Raw genomic sequence first — 22,065 nt, 5'->3', positions numbered from 1 at the left:
CTTCCAGCCAAAATATCTTAAAATTCTTAAATCAAGAAGGTTTTCCTAGACAAGTAAAAATTATTGTCTTGTTTTCAGAAAAAAAAAGTTAAAATGAAGTGTGTTTTTGCTTGAAACAAGCAAATTAATCTGCCAATGGAGTAAGCAAAATAAGATTTTGATTTTGTTTTAATGAAAATAAAACAAAATAACAAATAAATGCAACTAAAATTAAAAATGAAAAAAAAAAAAAAAACACAAAAATAAAATAAATTCATAAATAAATAAAAATAAAACAAAATCAAATTTTCAATGAAATAAAAATTTATTTAATTTAAAAAATAACATAAAATCATCACAAGATGATACCAAGACCAGGTTACAAAGTATTATTTTCCTCAGCCTTAATCCTAATTTGGTACCTAACGACCATCTTTTTAAACAAATGCCTATTTTTATTTGTAAGCATATACTGTCTTTTCTTTCTAGACTTGTTTCAGTTCCTGGGTTCACTGGATGGTTGTGTTTCCAATGGGCTGTTATCAATGTCTTTTAAATGCAAATTTAACCATAGCCTTTCAGAAAACTGGTAATACAAAAAAAAAAAAAAAAACTATTTGTGACCCTAGAACCACAAAACCAATCATAAAGCTCAATTTTTTTTGAAACTGAGATTTATACATCATCTTAAAGCTGAATAAATAAGCTTAGGTTAGGATAATATTTGGCCGAGATACAATTATTTGAAAATCAGGAATCTGAGGGTGCTAAAAAAATCTAAATATTGAGAAAAGCGCCTTTAATGTTGTCCAAATGAAGTTCTTAGCAATGCATATTACTAATCAAAAATTATGTTTTGATATATTTACAATAGGAAATTTACAAAATATCTTCATGGAACATGATCTTTACTTAATGTCCTAATGATTCTTGGCATAAAATAAATATTTGTTAATTTTGACCCATACAATGTATATTTGGCTATTGCTACAAAGATCCAGGGTCCCATTTGTCAATTGGTAATGCAAGTATGGTGACATCTATAAATATGATTACACCAATGACCTGTGGTTTCTTGCCTTAAATGATTTTGACAGACCTTTCGAGCTGCATCTTCGATGGATGAGGAGTTCGCTGAGAGGTTCTCCTCATCGTCTGTGCTGCTGATGGAGGAGACAAACGCACATGATGGGCTGTATACACGCCTCTTTTTGGGCGAGGCCTGGAGCGATACCAGCAAACTCTCTCCTCGCCTGTCCACAGGAGCGACCTGAAGACACAGTGTACCTCGGTTATTTTACACACATTCAAGCTCTCTGTCTAAACCAGCAGTTTAATAGATCATCTTTTGACCTCAGTGGTCAGGAAGGCGTCCAGCGTGTGCAGGAGTCTGCAGCTGGAGCTGAAGTCCACTAACTGTGCGTCTTCAATCCAGAAGTGTAATAAATCCAGAGTGCGCTGATAGACTTTTGCTCCGTCTGATGAGGGATCTTCATTCGCTCTGCAGTTTCACAGTTAATGAGAACATAATTACATTTCATTTCATTTAACTTCCTAGAGATAATTATTTAATTAGTGTTAGACTGTGGATCATTTACTCTTTCTGTACATCTTAATTATGTGGGCTGAACATCTTAATACTTTAACATTTTACATCTATCTAAAAATCATCTATTCATCCTTCTATTCACCCATTCATCCATCTATCTATCCATCATCCATCCATCCCTCATCCATTCATCCATCCACTCACTCACTCATCCATCTATCTATCCATCCATCCATCCATCCATCCATCCATCCATCCATCCACCATCCATTTATCTATCAGTCTATCTATCCATCCACCATCCTATATCTATCCATCCATGCATCCATCCATCCATCCATCTATCTATCATTCATCCATCTATTCACCCATCCATCATCCATCCATTCACCCATTCATCCATCCATCCATCTATCCATAATCCATTCATTCATCCACCTATCCATCCATCCATCCATCCATCCATCCATCCATCCTTCCATCTATCAATCCATCCCTCATCCATCCATCCATCCATCCACTCACTCATCCATCCATCCATCGTCCGTCCAACCATCCATCCACTCATCCATCCATCCATCTATCCATAATCCATTCATTCATCATCTATCCATCCATCCATCCATCCTTCCATCTATCAATCCATCCCTCATCCATTCATCCATCCATCCACTCACTCATCCATCCATCCATCCATCCATCCATCCATCCACTCATCTATCCATCCATCCATCCATCCATCCACTCATCTATCCATCCATCCATCCATCCATCCACCCATCTATCCATCATCATCAATCCATCCATCTATCACCCATTCATCCATCCATTATCCAACCATCCATCCATTCATCCATTCATCTATCCACGATCTATCCATCCATCCATTCATCCATCCATCCACCCATTCATCCATCCACTCATCCATCCATCATCATCAATCCATCCATCTATCCACCCATTCATCCATCCATCATCCAACCATCCATCCATCCATCATCTATCTATCCATCATCCATTCCTCCAATTTTCCATCATCTATTTATTCATCCTTCAATCTATCAATCCATCAATTCTTCATCCATCCATCCATCCATCCATCCACTCATCCATCCATCATCATCAATCCATCCATCTATCCACCCATTCATCCATCCATCATCCAACCATCCATCCATCCATCATCTATCTATCCATCATCCATTCCTCCAATTTTCCATCATCTATTTATTCATCCTTCAATCTATCAATCCATCAATTCTTCATCCATCCATCCATCCATCCATCCACTCACTCATCCATCTATCCATCAATCGTCCAACCATCTATCCACCCATCCATCCACACACACACTCACTCATCCATCTATCATCCATCCATCCATCAATCTATCCACCCATCTATCCATCCATCATCCATCCACCCATTCATTCATCTATCATACATCCATCCACTCATCCATCATCCATCCATCTATCCACCCATTCATTCATCCATCATCCAACTATCCATTCATCTATCTATTCATCCAATCATCCATCCATCAATTCACCCATTCATCCATCTATCCATCATCCATCCATCAATTCATCCATCTATCTATCAATCGTCCATCCATCTATCCATCCATCAATTCATCCATCTATTCACCCATCCACCCATCCATCCATTTCTCCATCATCCATCCATCTATTCATCCATCACCCATCTATCCACCCATCCATCCACCCATCCATCCATCCATCCATCCATCCATCCTTCCATTCATCACCCATCTATCCACCCATCCATCCATTCCTCCATCATCCATCACCCATCTATCCATCCATCTATTTTTTAAAGCCAACATCAAAGTTTTCTTGACCAGTTCACCTTTTCTAGTTTAATCTGTTACAGTGCTCACATATATTTCATTCGTACCCCAGTGTGCTGTTTAATTTGTCCATTAGAAACTGCAGAAGCTCCTCCGTGGTGCAGAAGTAGCGATACGTGTAGAAAAACTGCTGAATAAATCCCTTGGTGTGAGCGTTCCTGTTAGCGTCAGAACAGATATCAGTGATGAGGTTTACACCAGCGGAAGAGTCATTTTCTCATGCATTCATACACATCAGTACCTGGCGTACAGATAGGCCATGAGTCCTCTAGGAGTCGCAGACACTAGCGGACAGCCTTTCCCTCTGCGCTGCTCACACAGGAAGTGCAGAAGTGCAGGATCCTCCGAATGCTGCAGCTCCAGAGGCGCAGATCCACATGTGGCAAAAGAGGGCAGCAGAGAGAGCGCTAAACCCCACTGATCCACTGACAACACCTACAACACAAAACACCTGTGTTACAAACTAAATCATACAATACTGGTGTTTAAACTGTTCAATCAGCTCACATTCCCTCAAATGATTTGTTGCTTACTTGGATATAAAACACTTGAGGCAACAAAAATAGGACAAAGACACTAATAAAAATATATTTATTTTACCAATAACTAACAATACATTTTACATTTATTTACTTAGCAAAAATGCTACTATTTTAAGTGGCTTACAGTGTATTTACGGTTCACCTTGGTGATTTTAGAAACTTTTAAATACTAGATAAATTGCTAAAGAGCTGAGAAGTGAAATCTGATTGAATAAACCAACTTCAAAGCTTTAAAATTGAAGAGAAACGTGTTGAAGTGCTCAGTTGTTAAAACAATTGTTTACTGCAATTATTTTGTAACGATAATAACAATAATAATGAAATATAATGAAATAATAAAAATATTTTTGTTATTAATAAGACAGGCTATCATCATCATCTAATTTATTATAAATTAATAATCTTAATAAATTAAACATTTTAATAATCTGTTAACTACTTATTATTAATTAGTAATTATTATTAATTGATTGTTGTTATTTATTTATAATACATTCAAAATATTACTACTACTACTATTATTATTATTATTATTATTATTATTATAAATGATTATTATTATTTTAATTTATAATAAATGAGATAGATTACTATTATTATCTTATTTATTATAAATTGATAATCTATGATGATTTTTCTTCTTATTATTATTAAAATATATTATTACAATGAATTTATAATATATTAATCAGTTATTATTATTTTTATTAATTGATTATCATTACAAATGTATAATAATAATCATGATTATTATTCTTATATTATTTTTACAATATTATTACAATTAATTTATAATATATTAATCAGTGTTATTATTATTGATTATTATTACAAATGTATAATAATTATCATTGTGCTTATTATTATTATTATTATATTATTAAAATATTACAATTAATTTATAATTAATTCATAATTTAATTAGTTATTATTATTATTATTATTATTATTATTCATTGAATAATATAAATTAATAATAATATTACAAATAACGAAGATGATTATTTATATATACTTATTAAAATATTATTACAATTTAATTTATAATAAATTAGTGTTATTATTATTACTACTACTACTGATTATTATTATTATTATTATTATATTATTATCAAAATACTATTACAATTAATTGATAATAAATGTGTTATTATTATTTATTGATTAATATTACAATTACATTATAATAATAAATATAATTGTATTAATTATCATATGATTATTATTATATTATTATTAAAATATTATTACAATTTAATTTATAATAAATTAGACAGTTATTATGATTATTATTATTACTGATTACAAATGTATAATAACACAATGATTATAATTATTGTATTATAAAATATTATTACAGTTAATTTATAATAAATTAGACAGTGTTATTATTATTTTTATTAACTGATTATTATTACAAATGTATAATAATATTATTATTATTATATATTATTATATTATTATCAAAATACTACTACAATTATTATTTATTGATTATTATTACAATTACATAATTACAATTACAATATTATTATCATATGATTATTATTATTATATTATTATTAATTATTATTTTTAATGTTATTATTACAATTTAATTGACAATAATTTAGTTATTATTATTCATTGATTATTATTATAAATAAATAATAATAACAGTGATGATTATTCATATATAATTATTAAAATATTACCATTTAATTTATAATAAATTAAACTGTGTTATTATGATTATTATAATTATTACTGATTATCACAAATGTATAATAATATAATGATTATAATTATTATAATATATTATATATAATTATATAATTATTATATTATAAAAATATTATTACAATTAATTTATAATTAGACAGGTATTATTTTTATTAATTTATTATTATAATATGTATATGTATAATAATATTATTACTACAATTAATTTATAATAAATTAGTGTTATTATTTATTGATTATTATTACAATTACATCATTATAATTATCAATATAATTATCATATGATTATTATTCTTATATTATTATTAATTATTATTATTAATGTTATTATTACAATTTAATTGATAATGAATTAGTTATTATTATTCATTGATTATTATTACAAATATATAATAATAATAACAGTGATGATTATTCATATATAATTATTAAAATATTACCATTTAATTTATAATAAATTAGACAGTGTTATAATTATTATATGATTATTATATGAATAATAATATGATTATAATTATTATATTATTATTAAAATATCATTACAATTAATTTACAATAAATTAGACTGTGTTATTATTATTATTACAAATGTATAATAATGATAATAATTAATAAATTATTATTAAAAATAGTAAATAAATGCAAACTGAATTTCATTGCTGAGAAATTTCTCTAAAACCACAGAAGAGGAAAAAAGCAGCGAGTGCTTTGGCACAAACCTGGAGATATTTCCTGACAGACTGCAGAAACTCAACTTTGGCTCTGAGCTCATTGAACTGCAGCTTGACTTTAGACACCATCACCTTCACGTCTGACCCTACAAACACAGTCCAGCAGCTCAAACACACGAATGAGGAACAACTAAACTGCAGAATTAATGGACAGGTGTGTAGTTACTGTGAGTAACCAGGATTTCTAATGTACCTTTATTTTTCCTCTCTTGCTGAATCAGTTTGTGGTAGAAAGTTCTGGTCTTTTTCAGATTCCTGCTCTCAATAATCAGCTGCTGGTGAAGCTCCTGTTCAAGAGCAAAGATAAGAAAAGATTAATGAACCAATCGAAACTCTGGAAATACATGCAACTAACCATGCATTGCATTCACAGAACCATAACGCACGTTTAGCGTTTTTATTTCAAGTTTCCCTGCTGGAAAAAGACAACTTCACCATGAAATCTACCAGATTAATCACGTAGACCACCTTAGACCAGTGTTTGTTTAGTGTTACGGCTTTTGTTACAGATCTGCTATTTAAGCTTCATCTTATTATTATTCTTGTGAGAGAAAAATTTCTGAACGCTACTCCTTCTAGAGCTTTAAGCTAGAACCACCAAACTCAGCCCAGCTCTGATCTCACTTAGTGTGCCTTATCTTTTCTATCTAGCCAAGCCTAACAACTAGAATCATGTTAGTAACTTGTTAATCATTTTAGAAACATGCTAGCAACACGTTAATCATGCTAGCAACATGCTAACAACACATTAATCATGCTAGCAACATGCTAACAACACGTTAATCATGCTAGCAACATGCTAGCAACACGTTAATCATGCTAGCAACACATTAATCATGCTAGCAACATGCTAGCAACACGTTAATCATGCTAGCAAACATGCTAGCAACACGTTAATCATGCTAACAACATGCTAACAACACGTTAATCATGCTAGCAACATGCTAACACGTTAATCATGCTAACAACACGTTAATCATGCTAGCAACAACATGCTATGGCAACACGTTAATCATGCTAGCAACAACATGCTAGCAACACGTTAATCATGCTAGCAACATGCTAACACACATTAATCATGCTAGCAACATGCTAACAACACATTAATCATGCTAGCAACATGCTAGCAACACGTTAATCATGCTAGCAACATGCTAGCAACACGTTAATCATGCTAGCAACATGCTAACAACACGTTAATCATGCTAGCAACATGCTAACAACACATTAATCATGCTAGCAACATGCTAACAACACGTTAATCATGCTAGCAACATGCTAACAACACGTTAATCATGCTAGCAACATGCTAGCAACACGTTAATCATGCTAGCAACACATTAATCATGCTAGCAACATGCTAGCAACACGTTAATCATGCTAGCAACATGCTAGCAACTCGTTAATCATGCTAACAACATGCTAACAACACGTTAATCATGCTAGCAACATGCTAACACGTTAATCATGCTAACAACACGTTAATCATGCTAGCAACAACATGCTATGGCAACATGTTAATCATGCTAGCAACAACATGCTAGCAACACGTTAATCATGCTAGCAACATGCTAACAACATGTTAAACATGCTAGCAACATGCTAGCAACACGTTAATCATGCTAACAACATGCTAGCAACACGTTAATCATGATAACAACATGCTAACAACACGTTAATCATGCTAGCAACATGCTAGCAACACGTTAATCATGCTAGCAACACGTTTATCATGCTAGCAACATGCTAGCAACACGTTAATCATGCTAGTTAATCATGCTAGCAACATGCTAGCAACACGTTAATCATGCTAGCAACATGCTAACAACACGTTAATCATGCTAGCAACATGCTAACAACACGTTAATCATGCTAGCAACACGTTAATCATGCTAGCAACATGCTAGCAACACGTTAATCATGCTAGCAACAAGTTAATCATGGTAACAACACATTAATCATGCTAGCAACATGCTAACAACACGTTAATAATGCTAGCAACACGTTAATCATGCTAGCAACATGCTAACAACACGTTAATAATGCTAGCAACACGTTAATCATGCTAGCAACATGCTAGCAACACGTTAATCATGCTAGCAACACGTTAATCATGGTAACAACACGTTAATCATGGTAACAACACGTTAATCATGCTAGCAACATGCTAACAACACGTTAATCATGCTAACAACACGTTAATCATGCTAGCAACATGCTAACAACACGTTAATCATGATAGCAACACATTAATCATGCTAGCAACATGCTAGCAACACGTTAATAATGCTAACAACATGCTAACAACACGTTAATCATGCTAACAACACGTTAATCATGCTAGCAACAACATGCTATGGCAACATGTTAATCATGCTAGCAACATGTTAACAACACGTTAATCATGCTAGCAACATGCTAGCAACACGTTAATCATGCTAGCAACACGTTAATCATGCTAGCAACATGCTAACAACACGTTAATCATGATAGCAACATGCTAGCAACACGTTAATCATGCTAACATGCTAGCAACACGTTAATCATGATAACAACATGCTAGCAACACATTAATCATACTAGCAACATGCTAGTAACATGCTAATCATGCTAACAACATGCTAGTAACTTGCTAATCATGCTAACAACGTTAGTAACTTGCTAATCATGCTAACATGCTAGCAACATGTTAATCATGTCATGTTAGCAACATGCCAGTAACTTGCTAATCATGTTAACAACACACTAGTAACATGCTAATCATGCTATAAACATGATTAAGAACATGCTAATTACATGTTAATCATGCTATCAACCTGCTAATCATGTTAAAAACATGATTAACAACATGCTAACTGCATGCTAATCATGTTATAAACATACTAGCAAAAAGCTAACTACATGCCAACCATGCTAGTAACAGGCTACTCATGCTAAAAACATGATTAACAACATGCTAACTACATGTTAATTATGCTAGCAACATGTTAATCATCTAATCCATTTATCTAAATGTTCAAACTTCAAGCTTTTATAACTGCTTTAAACTTTCAGGCTAGGCTTTCTCAAGCCAACCTGAAGTATGTCTTGACCTTGACCTTCTAACAGAAGCTGGTTTAGCAGTAATATCACACAGCACATGTGCAAATGCTAACCTAGCTGGGAACTCATTTCAGGTGCTGCGTGATATTACTGCTCCTGCTTCGGCCATATTACGGCAGCAAACTTCCTTGACTATTACGCCGGAATGGGAGTGTAGTTCCTAATCTTATCAGCCTAGAAAATCGCATCTTTACATTTTCCGCCGGTCTTAGTACACGATATAACTACAGAAGAGTCAAGTTTTAAATAGGACAAATACCGAAACTCGTTGGTCATTTTTGAACGTGATGCTATCGGTCTAATAGGATTCAATGATCTATGCTAAGCTATGCTAAAAGTGATATCGCCAGAACAGGAGAACGGCTGAATGGATTTCAAAACGGTAAAACTCAACTTATTAACTCGGGGGGAGTTGGAGAATGAGCCTATTTCCAAAAAAAAAGTGGAGTGTTCCTTTAAGCTGCATTATCCAGCAAGACATGTTTTTGAGAAGCAGAATGATCTTATTTTGAGTCTAGCATAAATTCTATGGCTTTGTGTGATTGGACTCAATGTGATTTTCAGTGGAAACCATCATACATTTTATTTTTCAGGATTCACAGATGAATAGAACATTAAAAAGAAGAGCATTTATTTGAAATAGCAATCTTTTGTAACATTATAAATGTCTATACTGTCACTTTTGATCAATATTATGTGTCCTTGATGAATAAAGTATCCTATTGAGCCTGATCTTTTGATCAGCAGTGCATATGATCAGGATGAAGTCTGTGCGATGTGAACTCTCTGTATTTCTCTCTATGGTAACAGAGATCGATGGTCAGCGCTTTGAAGTCCAACTGCAGCTCCGTTCCTCCTGTAGAGCTCCTCATAAAAACAGCCCTCGACCACCATCAAAGCATCACACACTCTCTGAGTGCTTCTATTCTGCTCTAAATGTTAGATTTTATCATGTAAATATCAAATACTACACTTGAAACCTGCACCACTTTCTGAATATATGAATGATGGAAGTTCTTTATTCACTAAAGCTCTTTCTATGAAAATGAAGGTTGTTTAGGATACTGTACCTGGAAAAACTCTGGCTCTAGGAAATGTGGGTCCTTTCAATTCAGTTAGCATTAAATAAACACCGGAAATCAGCATTGGGACAATAACAGAACAGACACAAGACACATCAGCACAAGAAAAAAAAAATCATATAAAATAAAAGCCTAAAATAAAAAAAAGTCATTATTTTCATGCAATTATTTTCATATGATATAATTTTATACCAAAATCTTATGAATTTAAAACTAAATAAACTAAAACAAATAAATACAAATGAATAAAAACTATATGAACATTAATAAAAACAAAACAAAAACAAAATTAAATTAAAACAGAAAATATGAAAATGAAATCTAATTTAAAAATAGAATCACCACTGAGAATAAAAATAAAAAAACTAAATTGAGAATTGTGGCAAAATGTTTTTAATTGTCATAAAAATTATTTTACACTACAAAAAATATAATAATAATAATAATAATAATAATAATTATTATTATTATTATTATTATTATTATTATAACAATAGTATTAATAATTTATGCTGCTTTTTATTATTATATTATTATTAAAGTATTATTACAATTTAATTTATAACAAATTACACTGTTTTTTATTATTGGTTATTATTACAAATGTATAATAATAATCTATAATGATTATTATTTATATATTATTATTATTATTATTATTATTATTATTATTAAAATATTATTACAATTCATTTATTATAAATTAGACTGTTGTTATTTATATAAATTGATTATTATTGCAAATGATTAAAAATAAAAATTAGAATAATAATAATAAATTATGGTGATTAGTATTCTTATTTTATTATTACAATTAAATGTATAATAAGTTTGTGTTATTATTATTATTGATTATTATTACAAATATATCTAATGTAAAATAGAATCACCACTGAGAATAATCATAATTACAAAATTTAGAGTTGTGACAAAAATGTGTTTAATTGTCAGAAAAATTATTTTACACTACGAAAAATAATCTAAATGGTTTATAAGAACAATTCAATTTTTTTTCTTTAGATTTAGGAATAAAATATGACCCAATCACATAAAGATTAGATTTTTTTTTAACATGTATGAAGCATACCTGTGATTTGTCCTCCAGCGTGGGCGATTCGCTGTGGCTGCTGAGTTTCTGTGTGTATTCCAGCACGTCCTGACCGAAGCAGTCGTCCCCGTACAGACCCAGAGCCCAGGAGGAGCCGCGCGGGGCCCGCTGAGAGTCGCTACAGACCGAGAGCATCCGTTCAGACATCAGAGAGTCACAGTCGTCCATGTCCAGCTCCGGGCAGTCGGGAGTGAGCTGAGAGCCGCCGCTGTCCTCCAGCGCTTCAGCTCCATAAACACACTCACCAGCGCCATCGTCTGGAGCCGCATCGCACTGCACCTCCATCAGCTCATTCAGATCTATCACAGACAGACATACTTTCACAGTCCACCTCAAAAACAATATTTATTAGAATTTATTTGCGATGCGATTATATAATAATTTTACACATTTCTTCTAAAATTCTCATTGTGCATTGCAAAAAAACAACTCTCATTACTGCAATATGAGACAATACATGCTTAATTGAGAAAAGTCAGTGCAAAATCTATCTAGCTATCTTACATTTATCTATTCATCCGTCCATCATTCATCCATTTATCCATCTAACATTAATCCATCTATCATTCATCTATCCATCTTTTATCTAGTCAGCCTTCCTACCATCTATCCATCTATCTATCCATACATCTGTCCAACCATCCATCCATCCATCCGTCTGTCCTTCCATTCATCTATCAATCAATCTATTCATCTATCCGTCTGGCCATCTATCTATCATTGGCCAATCTAACCACCCATTCACCTGTCTGTCAGTCTTTTGGCCCATCTATCCATCCATTTGTCTATCCATCTCTGCATCCATCCATCATCCATTATCAATCAATCAATCCATCCATCCATCTGTCTGTCCATCCACCCATCCATCCATCAATAAATCTATTCATCTATCTGTCTGTCTATCTAACTATCATCCATCCATCCAACTATCTGTTAGTCTCTGTCTGTCCATCTATGCATCCATCCATCATCCATTAATCTGTCCATCTGTCTATCTACCCACCCACCCATCCATCCATTAATCAATCTATTCATCCATCCGTCTGTCTGTTCATCTATCTATCCATTCACCTGTCTATTCATTCATCCATCCATCATCCACCCATCTATCCATCCGTCTGTCCGTCTATCCATTATCCATCTGTTTATCCGTCCACCCATCTATCTACCTATCCATCTATCATCCATCCATCCATCCACCTGTCTGTCAGTCTTTTGGCCCATCTATCTATCCATTTGTCTACGCATCTATCCATCAACCATTCATCCATCTATCCATCAACCATTCATCCATCTGTCCATCCATCCATCAATCTGTCTGTTTATCATCTATCCATCTATTCATCCATCCATCCGTCCATCCATCCATCTGTCTATCCATCCATCCATGCATTTATTCATCCATCCTCCGTCTGTCCGTCCATCTGTCCATCCATGCATCTGTCCATTTATTCATCCATCCATCCATCGTCCATCTGTCCATTTATTCAATCATTCATCCATCCATCTCTCCATTAATTTATTCATCTGTCTGTCCATCCATCCATCTGTCTGTCCATCCATCCACCCATCCATCCATCCATCCATCAATAAATCTATTCATCTATCTGTCTGTCTATCTAACTATCATCCATCCATCCATCCGTTTGTCCTTCCATTCATCTATCAATCAATCTATTCATCTATCCGTCTGGCCATCTATCTATCATTGGTCAATCTAACCACCCATTCACCTGTCTGTCAGTCTTTTGGCCCATCTATCCATCCATTTGTCTATCCATCTCTGCATCCATCCATCATCCATTATCAATCAATCAATCCATCCATCCATCTGTCTGTCCATCCATCCACCCATCCATCCATCCATCCATCCATCCATCCATCAATAAATCTATTCATCTATCTGTCTGTCTATCTAACTATCATCCATCCATCCAACTATCTGTTAGTCTCTGTCTGTCCATCTATGCATCATCCATTAATCTGTCCATCTGTCTATCTACCCACCCACCCATCCATCCATTAATCAATCTATTCATTCATCCGTCTGTCTGTTCATCTATCTATCCATTCACCTGTCTATTCATTCATCCATCCATCATCCACCCATCTATCCATCCGTCTGTCCGTCTATCCATTATCCATCTGTTTATCCGTCCACCCATCTATCTACCTATCCATCTATCCATCCATCCATCCACCTGTCTGTCAGTCTTTTGGCCCATCTATCTATCCATTTGTCTACGCATCTATCCATCAACCATTCATCCATCTGTCCATCCATCCATCAATCTGTCTGTTTATCATCTATCCATCCATCCATCCGTCCATCCATCCATCTGTCTGTCTATCCATCCATCCATGCATTTATTCATCCATCCTCCGTCTGTCCGTCCATCTATCCATCCATGCATCTGTCCATTTATTCATCCATCCATCCATCCATCGTCCATCTGTCCATTTATTCAATCATTCATCCATCCATCTCTCCATTAATTTATTCATCTGTCTGTCCATCCATCTATCTGTCCATCTATATATCCTTCCGAATTAACCATCTGTTGCTCTGTCTGTCTGTCCATCTATCCATCTGTCCATCCGTCTGTCCATCTATCCATCTGTCCATCCGTCTGTCCATCTATCCTTCTGTCACTTTGTCTGTCCATCCATCTATCTGTCCATTTATTAATCCATCTATACATCCATCTACCCATCCAGCTGTCCATTTATTCATTTATCCATCCTTCTACCATCCATCTGTCCATTCATTTATTCATCTGTCTGTTCATCCATCTATCCATCCATCCATCCATCTGTCCATCTATCCATCCATCGCTCTGTCTGTCTGTCCATCTATCCATCTGTCCATCTATCTACCCATCCACCTGTCCATTCATTCATCTATCTATCCATCCATCCATTCATTCATCCATCCATTTATTCATCCATCCATTCGTCCATCTATCTACCTATCCATCCGTCCATTCATCCATTAATCCATCCGTACATTTATCTATCCATCCATCTGTCCATTCATTCATCCATCTATCCATCTGTCCGTCCATCTATCCATCGATCAGTCCATCCATACATCTATCCATCACCTATCCATCCGTCAGTCCATCTGTCTCTTTACCCATCCATCCATCCATCGGTATGTCCATCCATCAATCAATCTATTCATCCATCCATCTGTCCATCTATCTATCATATCATCCATCTGTCCTTCTATCCATCCATCCATGTACTCATCAATCCACTAAGCATTTGTCCGTCTGTCCATTCCCATTTATCTATTCATCCTATCCATCTTCCACCCATCCAATCAATCTATCTATCCATCCATCTAAATATTTATCTATCCTATCATTTGTCCATCTGTTCTCCTATCTTTCTGAATATCTATGCTAACTTTTACATAAAACATCACACTTTGTACTGACTGACTTTCTTTTTCTATGTCCTTATTTGCTCCTGCTTTCTGACTGGGCCGTGTTTGTGTGTGATTTACACCTGTGCTTTGCTGTAAGTGTGTGTGTGTGTGTGTGTGTTTGTTTGCACTCGTACAAGTGTGTGTGTGATGTGCATGAGCACAAAGACCATAAAAGACGAAGGAAAACATCGCCGTGAGTGTTTGGAACGAGTAGAATGGAGAGCGCCGGGCGACAGACGGGATGAAAACTCCCATCATCTGCTTTAGTTTCCCAGCAACTGGTTTCCAATAACAAGCAGCGCGAGCTCTCAGCGAGTCTGGCAGCGTCGAAGAAACACTCAGTCTTTTATATTTGCCTTCAACAGTCAATCAAAGTCACAAAACTGCAAATAAAACATCTCTAAAACAGGCTATCATTCACCCCTAAACACTAATCAGACTACAACAGAGATTCCAAGGTCAATATAAAACAGTGCTGAATGTCCATCTAAGCAAAACAACATATTTGAAATGTCTCTTTATTTCCAACTGTTGCCATATTCTTTAGTAATTAAACCAATAGTTCACTCAAAAATGAAAATATGCTGAAAATGTGGTCATTCTCAGGCCATCTGAGATGTAGAAGACTTTGTTTCTTCATCAGATTTGTAGAGATGTGTCATTCTATCACTGTCTCACCAATGGATCCTCTGGAGTGAATGGGTGCCGTCAGAATGAGAGTCAAACAGCTGATAAAAACATCACAATAATACACAAGTAATCCACACCACTCAAGTCTATCAGTTAACATCTTAAGAAGACAAAAGCTGACTTAAATCCATCAAGACAACGGTTAAGACAACAATAAAGCTTCCTCAAGTAAAAAAGTCCATCTCTTGTTGTCAAAATCATATTTGTTGCTATTTTGGCTTGTGAATGGTGCAGATTTCTTTCCTGATTCAGACCAGACCACTTTTTTTCACTGGAGGAAGTGTTATTATGGATTATGGACTCCATAATGGTTTAAAATGTTTTCTTAATGATAGATTTATTTCAGCTTTTGTCTTCTCAAGATGTTAACTGATGGACTGGAGTGGTGTTAACTAAATTAATTAACTAAATAAAGAAAACCTACCTAATAATTAAAATACAAAAAAAAAAAAAAAAAGTTGAAATGCCGATATATTATCTTACACAGGTTTGCTTAGGTAGATTTATCTTGTTTTTTTAAAAACAAAACCATTTTTTGCACTACAAATACAGAAAGCCAGACCAATAAATAAATAAATAAATAACAAAATTCATTAATAGAAATACAGAAAGAAATTTAATATATAAATAAATATATAAATTCCTTAACTAAATAAAACCTACAGACCAATAAATTAAAAACAACCATTTTTGCACTACAAATACAGAAAGCCAGACCAAAATAAATAAATAAAATAATAAATAAATACACAATTAACTAAATTAATTAACTAAATAAAACCTACCTAATAATTACAAAGCATGTTTAAGCATGTTTAGAAAACACAACCATATTTTTTGCATTACAAATAAAGAAAGCCAGACCAATAAATAAATAAATAAATACATAATTATCTAAATAAATAAATAAAACCTCCCAAATAATTACAAAACAATGTTAAAATGCTGATAAAAAAATAAATAGATAAACTAAAATAAATAATTAACTAAATTTCTAACTAAATAAAACCTACCTGCCAGACCAATAAATACATAAATAAATAAGCAATGTCTTGCACTACAAATATAGAAAGCCAGACCAAAATAAATAAAATAATAAATAAATACATTTATAATTAACTAAATAAATAAAACCCACCTAATAATTACAAAAAATGTTGAAATGCTGATATATTAAAAACAAATAAATACATAAATTAAACCACCTAATAATTACAAAAAAATGCTGAAATGTCAATATATTATTACAGTTTTGCTTGAGTAGATTTATCTTGTTTTTTAAAAAGAACATTTAGAAAAACAACCATTTTTTAACTACAAATACAGAAAGCCAGACCAAAATAAATAAAATAATAAATAAATACATTTATAATTAACTAAATTAATTAACTAAAAAAATAAAACCTATACCTAACAATTACAAAAAAATGTTGAAAGGCTAATTAAAATAAATAAAAAAAATAAATAAAACCACCTATTAATTACAAAAAAATGCTGAAATGTCAATATATTATTACAGTTTTGCTTGAGTAGATTTATCTTGTTTTTTAAAAAAGAATATTTGAAAAAAACAACAATTTTTTGCGCTACAAATACAGAAAGCCAGACCAAAATAAATAAATAAATAAAATAAAATAATAAATAAATAAATGTAACTAAATTAATTAACAAAATAAATAAAACCTACCTAATAATAATAAAAAATTAATGCTGATATATTAAAAATAAATAATGCTGATATTTTATAAATAAATAAATAAAACCACCAAAATATATTATCTCACACAGTTTTGCTTGAGTAGATTTATCTTTTTTTTTTTTTTTTTTTAAAGAATATTTAGAAAAACAACCATTTTTTGCACTACAAATACAGAAAGCCAGACCAAAATAAATAAATAAATAAACTAAATAAATAATTACCTACATTCATTAACTTAAAAAAAATAAAACCTACCTAATAATTACAAAAAATATTTGATTTTTTTATATTTAATATCCAGATGTTAATTGATGGACTGGAGTGGTTTGGATTACTTGTGGATTATTGTGATGTTTTTATCAGCTGTTTGGACTCTCATTCTGACGGCACCCATTCACTACAGAGGATCCATTGGTGAGACAGTGAAGGAATGAGACATTTCTACAAATCTGATAAAAGAAACAAACTCAGTAGGCAGGTCCTACCTTTATTGTCATCGTCTGATGTCACTTCCTGCGTGCATTCGGTCCTGGTTTCAGATCCGGTTTCCTCTAGGTTTTGTCCATCTGCTGTTTGTCTGTATTTAAGTTGCAATTCGTTCTTGAAGTAGTTCAGTTGGTCTTCCTCTGGTGCGGGTGGATCTGAAGTCCAGAGGTTGGCATTGTGGTCTAGATGAGTGTTTTCCTCACTGGGCAAACGGCGTCTGGCGCTCTGGAGCGACGCTGCTGCCCTTTTCAGTGGCTTTGAGGAGGGCTGTTCATCAGAGACGCTGAGAGAGAGAGAGAGAGAGAAGCAACAGCAGCTCTGTAAGACACAATATTAAACAGCTCAAAACATCTGAGCAAAGCCAGTGAAGAGATAAAAACAACACAGCATGTGCACATACTCACAGAAAAGTAAACAACACACACAATAATCTGTAAAATATCTAAACCTCTGAAACCAGTGCATGTTACAGAGGTAGAAAAACAGATTATTGGATAAAAAAAAATCTATATATATGTGACCCCGGACCACAAAACCAGTCATAAGGTTAAATTTGTCAAAACTGAGATTTATACATCATATGAATAAGCTCAATAATTAAGCTTTCTATTGATGTATGGTTTGTTAGGATAGGACAATATTTGGCCGAGATACATATATTTGAAATCGGAAATCTGAGGATGCAAAAAAATCAAAAAGACTGAGAAAATCACCTTGAAAGTTGTCCAAATTAGGTTCTTAACAATGCATATTACTAATCAAAAATTACATTTTGATATGTTTATAGTAGGAATTTTACAAAAAATCTTCATGGAACATGAACTTTACTTAATTTCTTAATGATTTTTGGCATAAAAGAAAAATCAATAATTTTGACCCATGCAATGTATTTTTGGCTATTGCTACAAATATACCCCAGCGACTTAAGACTGGTTTTGTGGTCCAGGGTCACATATATAGAATATCAAAACATAAAACAAATTTTTTACTTAATTAATACAAAATAATAAAAAAAATTATCAAAGCCAGATCTAAATAAAATAATACATCAAAAATAAATAAATACATTATTAACTAAATTCATTAAATTAATATCTAAACATCTAAAACCAGTGCAGGTTACAGAGTAACATAGTTTTGCAGTATAGATACGTATATCTAGGAAATAAATAAATACTAAACTATTTTTCCTCCAAACCACCTAAATAAAATACTTAAAAATTGTCAAATGTGAACAAATGTTAAACTTAAATTTAATTAAATGAGAACAGAAAAAAAATTAAAAAGGTGAATAAAAAAATGTGTAAAAATAAAAACAATTTTAAAATAAAAATAAAAAATAATTCATTGTAAAATAAATAAAAAAATAAAAACAATAAATGAAAATAATATAAAAATGTAAAAAAAAAATCTATATAAATGTAAAAAAAAATTGATTAAAGTAAAATATGTAATAAATAAATAAATTAAAAAAAAATATATATATAAAAAATAAATATAAATAAAATAAATAAAAACTTAAACATTGTTAAAAAAATTAAAACAGTAAATTAAAACAATACTGTAAAATGTAAACAAATATTAAAATTCAATTAAATAATAATAACAGAAAAAATTGAAAAAAGTCTATTAAAATATGTAAAAAATTGTTAACATATTAAAATAAAACAAACAAATAATAAAAAACAATTTTAAAATTAAAAAAAAAATTCATTGTAAAATTTAAAAAAATAATTAAAAACAAATGAAAATAATGTAAAATGTAAAGAAATATTTCTATATAAATGTAAAAAAATAATAAGTAAAACAATAAAAAACTGTAAAAAAATTAGTAAAAATAATAAAACTTCAAAATAAAAAATAATTAAATGTAAAATGTGTAGAATAAAAAACAAATTAAAATAATATTTTAAAATGTAAACAAACATTAAAAACAATTTAATTAGTCAATTAAAATAATACTTAAAAATATAAAATGTAAAAAAAATATTAAATTATATTTGATTAAATATAAAAAGTAAAATATGTAAAACAAAAAAGATAATAATTAAATAATTAAAAATTTTAAATAATACTAAAATAATGACAAAAATACAGATTAAGAAAATTATTTTCTTGCACTACAGATAACAAGCCAAAACAAAAATACAGTTTAAGAAAATACTTTTTTGCAGTATAGATATGTATATCTAGGAAATGAATAAATACTAAACTATTTTTCCTCCAAACCACCTAAATAAAATAATACTTAAAAAATGTAAAATGTGAACAAATGTTAAAATTAAATTCAATTAAATGAGAACAGAAAAAAAATAGTAAAAAGGTGAATAAAAAATGTCAAAATAAAAACAATTTTAAAATAAAAATAGAAAATAATTCATTGTAAAATTTAAAAAAATTATTAAAAACAATAAATGAAAATAATCTAAAAATGTAAAATGTCAAAAAAATTCTATATAAATGTAAAAAAAATCAATTTGATTAAATAAGAAAAAGTAAAATATGTAAAAACAATACTGTAAAATGTAAACAAATATTAAAATTCAATTAAATAAGAATAACAGAAAAAAATAGTAAAAAATAAATTAAAAATATGTAAAAAAATGTATATATTAAAATAAAACAATAAACAAATAATAAAAACAATAAAAAAATTAATTAATTTAAAACAATAAATGAAAATAATATAAAAATGTAAAAAAAATAATAATTTGATAAACAAATTTTTGATAATTAATAAAACAAATAATAAAAACACTGTAAAAGATAATGAGTAAAAATAATAAAACTTCAAAATAAAAAATAATTAAATGTAAAATGTGTACAATAAAAAACAAATTAAACAATAAATTAAACTAATATTTTAAAATATAAACAAATATTAAAAACAATTCAATTAGTCAATTAAAATAATACTTAAAAATATAAAATGTAAAAAACATTAAAATTACATTTGATTAAATAAACAAAGTAAAATATGTCAAATAAAATAAAGACACAATGTAAAATAAATAATAAATTAATAATAATTAATTTAAAAACACTGTTAATTCAAGATACAACAAAAACACAGTTTAAGAAAATGCTTTTTTGCAGTATAGATACGTATATCTAGGAAATAAATAAATACTAAACCATTTTTCCTCCAAACCACCTACCAGAGAACTGTAAAATGGTTTCTTTATGTTTTGTCAGAGCGCGGCGAGTTATAAAAACACGTCTTTTGATCCGAAACACGCTGAAACCGTCCCGTAACACCTGCCCCTCCGTTAAAGCGTAAGAGCTTGTTTGTGACACCCAGAGCCGTTTCGCCTGTTTTCCACACAGCCGCGGATCGGACGGCATGTGATCGGCTCTGAGAAAGACACTATTGTGTGTCTGGGGCTTCATGTGACGCTCTCGGAGACGCAGATGAGACGCTGTGAGCGCTGTATCTGTGCCTGATCTGGAGGACGCTCCAGGACTACAAGTGTCCACTTCAGGAGCGGCTGTTTCCATTGGGAATCATTCTGGCTTGATTACTGATGATGAGTGCAGAGGAAGAGCATGTTTGTGTGTCTCAAGGGTTTTTGAGGAGCTGTCATGTGACTGAAATTATAATTCGAAGCTACAGGCATCTGTTTTAGAAAAACAAACCTTGCTTTCTGAATTTGAGCTGCAAAAACACCTCTAAAACAACATCAATCTACAGCAAAAGAAAATGGATTTTGCTACTTTGTATTATTTTTATTTTTTTTCAGTAGAAATATATAACTATTCTTAAAAAAAAATCAATTAGTCAATTAAAATAATATTTAAATTTAAATGTATACAATATCAAAATTGCATTTGATTAACTAAGAAAAAAGTAAATATAGTAAAAAAATTAAGAAAATAAAATAAAATTAAGAAAAAATAAAAAAATGGTCAAAATAATACACTAATAAAAATAAAATTTCAAATTTGTAGAACAAACTTAAAAATATAAATAATACTTAAAAACTGTAAAATGTAAATAAATATTAAAATGAAACTCAATTAAAGAAGAATAACAGAAAAATGTGTAAAAATGTAAATAAAAATTAAGAAA

General features: G+C 31.1%; 1 protein-coding gene across 1 annotated transcript in view; it reads right to left on the bottom strand.

Moving 5' to 3' along the window:
* The window catches only part of kndc1 (kinase non-catalytic C-lobe domain containing 1), a gene marked incomplete at its 5' end in the record, with an annotated part of 56,033 nt that overhangs the window by 11,669 nt on the left and 22,299 nt on the right, over positions 1–22,065 (bottom strand). Inside the window, 8 exons of the mRNA XM_073834526.1 lie at positions 1,079–1,249; positions 1,333–1,480; positions 3,449–3,559; positions 3,643–3,836; positions 6,385–6,482; positions 6,590–6,683; positions 11,668–11,987; positions 17,996–18,279. Coding sequence (XP_073690627.1) covers positions 1,079–1,249; positions 1,333–1,480; positions 3,449–3,559; positions 3,643–3,836; positions 6,385–6,482; positions 6,590–6,683; positions 11,668–11,987; positions 17,996–18,279 — 1,420 coding nt within the window. The remainder of the gene's footprint in view (positions 1–1,078; positions 1,250–1,332; positions 1,481–3,448; positions 3,560–3,642; positions 3,837–6,384; positions 6,483–6,589; positions 6,684–11,667; positions 11,988–17,995; positions 18,280–22,065) is intronic.

Source organism: Garra rufa, chromosome 2 (genome assembly GCF_049309525.1).
Source record: "Garra rufa chromosome 2, GarRuf1.0, whole genome shotgun sequence".
Taxonomy (NCBI): Eukaryota; Metazoa; Chordata; class Actinopteri; order Cypriniformes; family Cyprinidae; genus Garra; species Garra rufa.
Note: the sequence above shows the minus strand (reverse complement) of the source record. Positions and strands in the feature narration are given on the sequence as shown.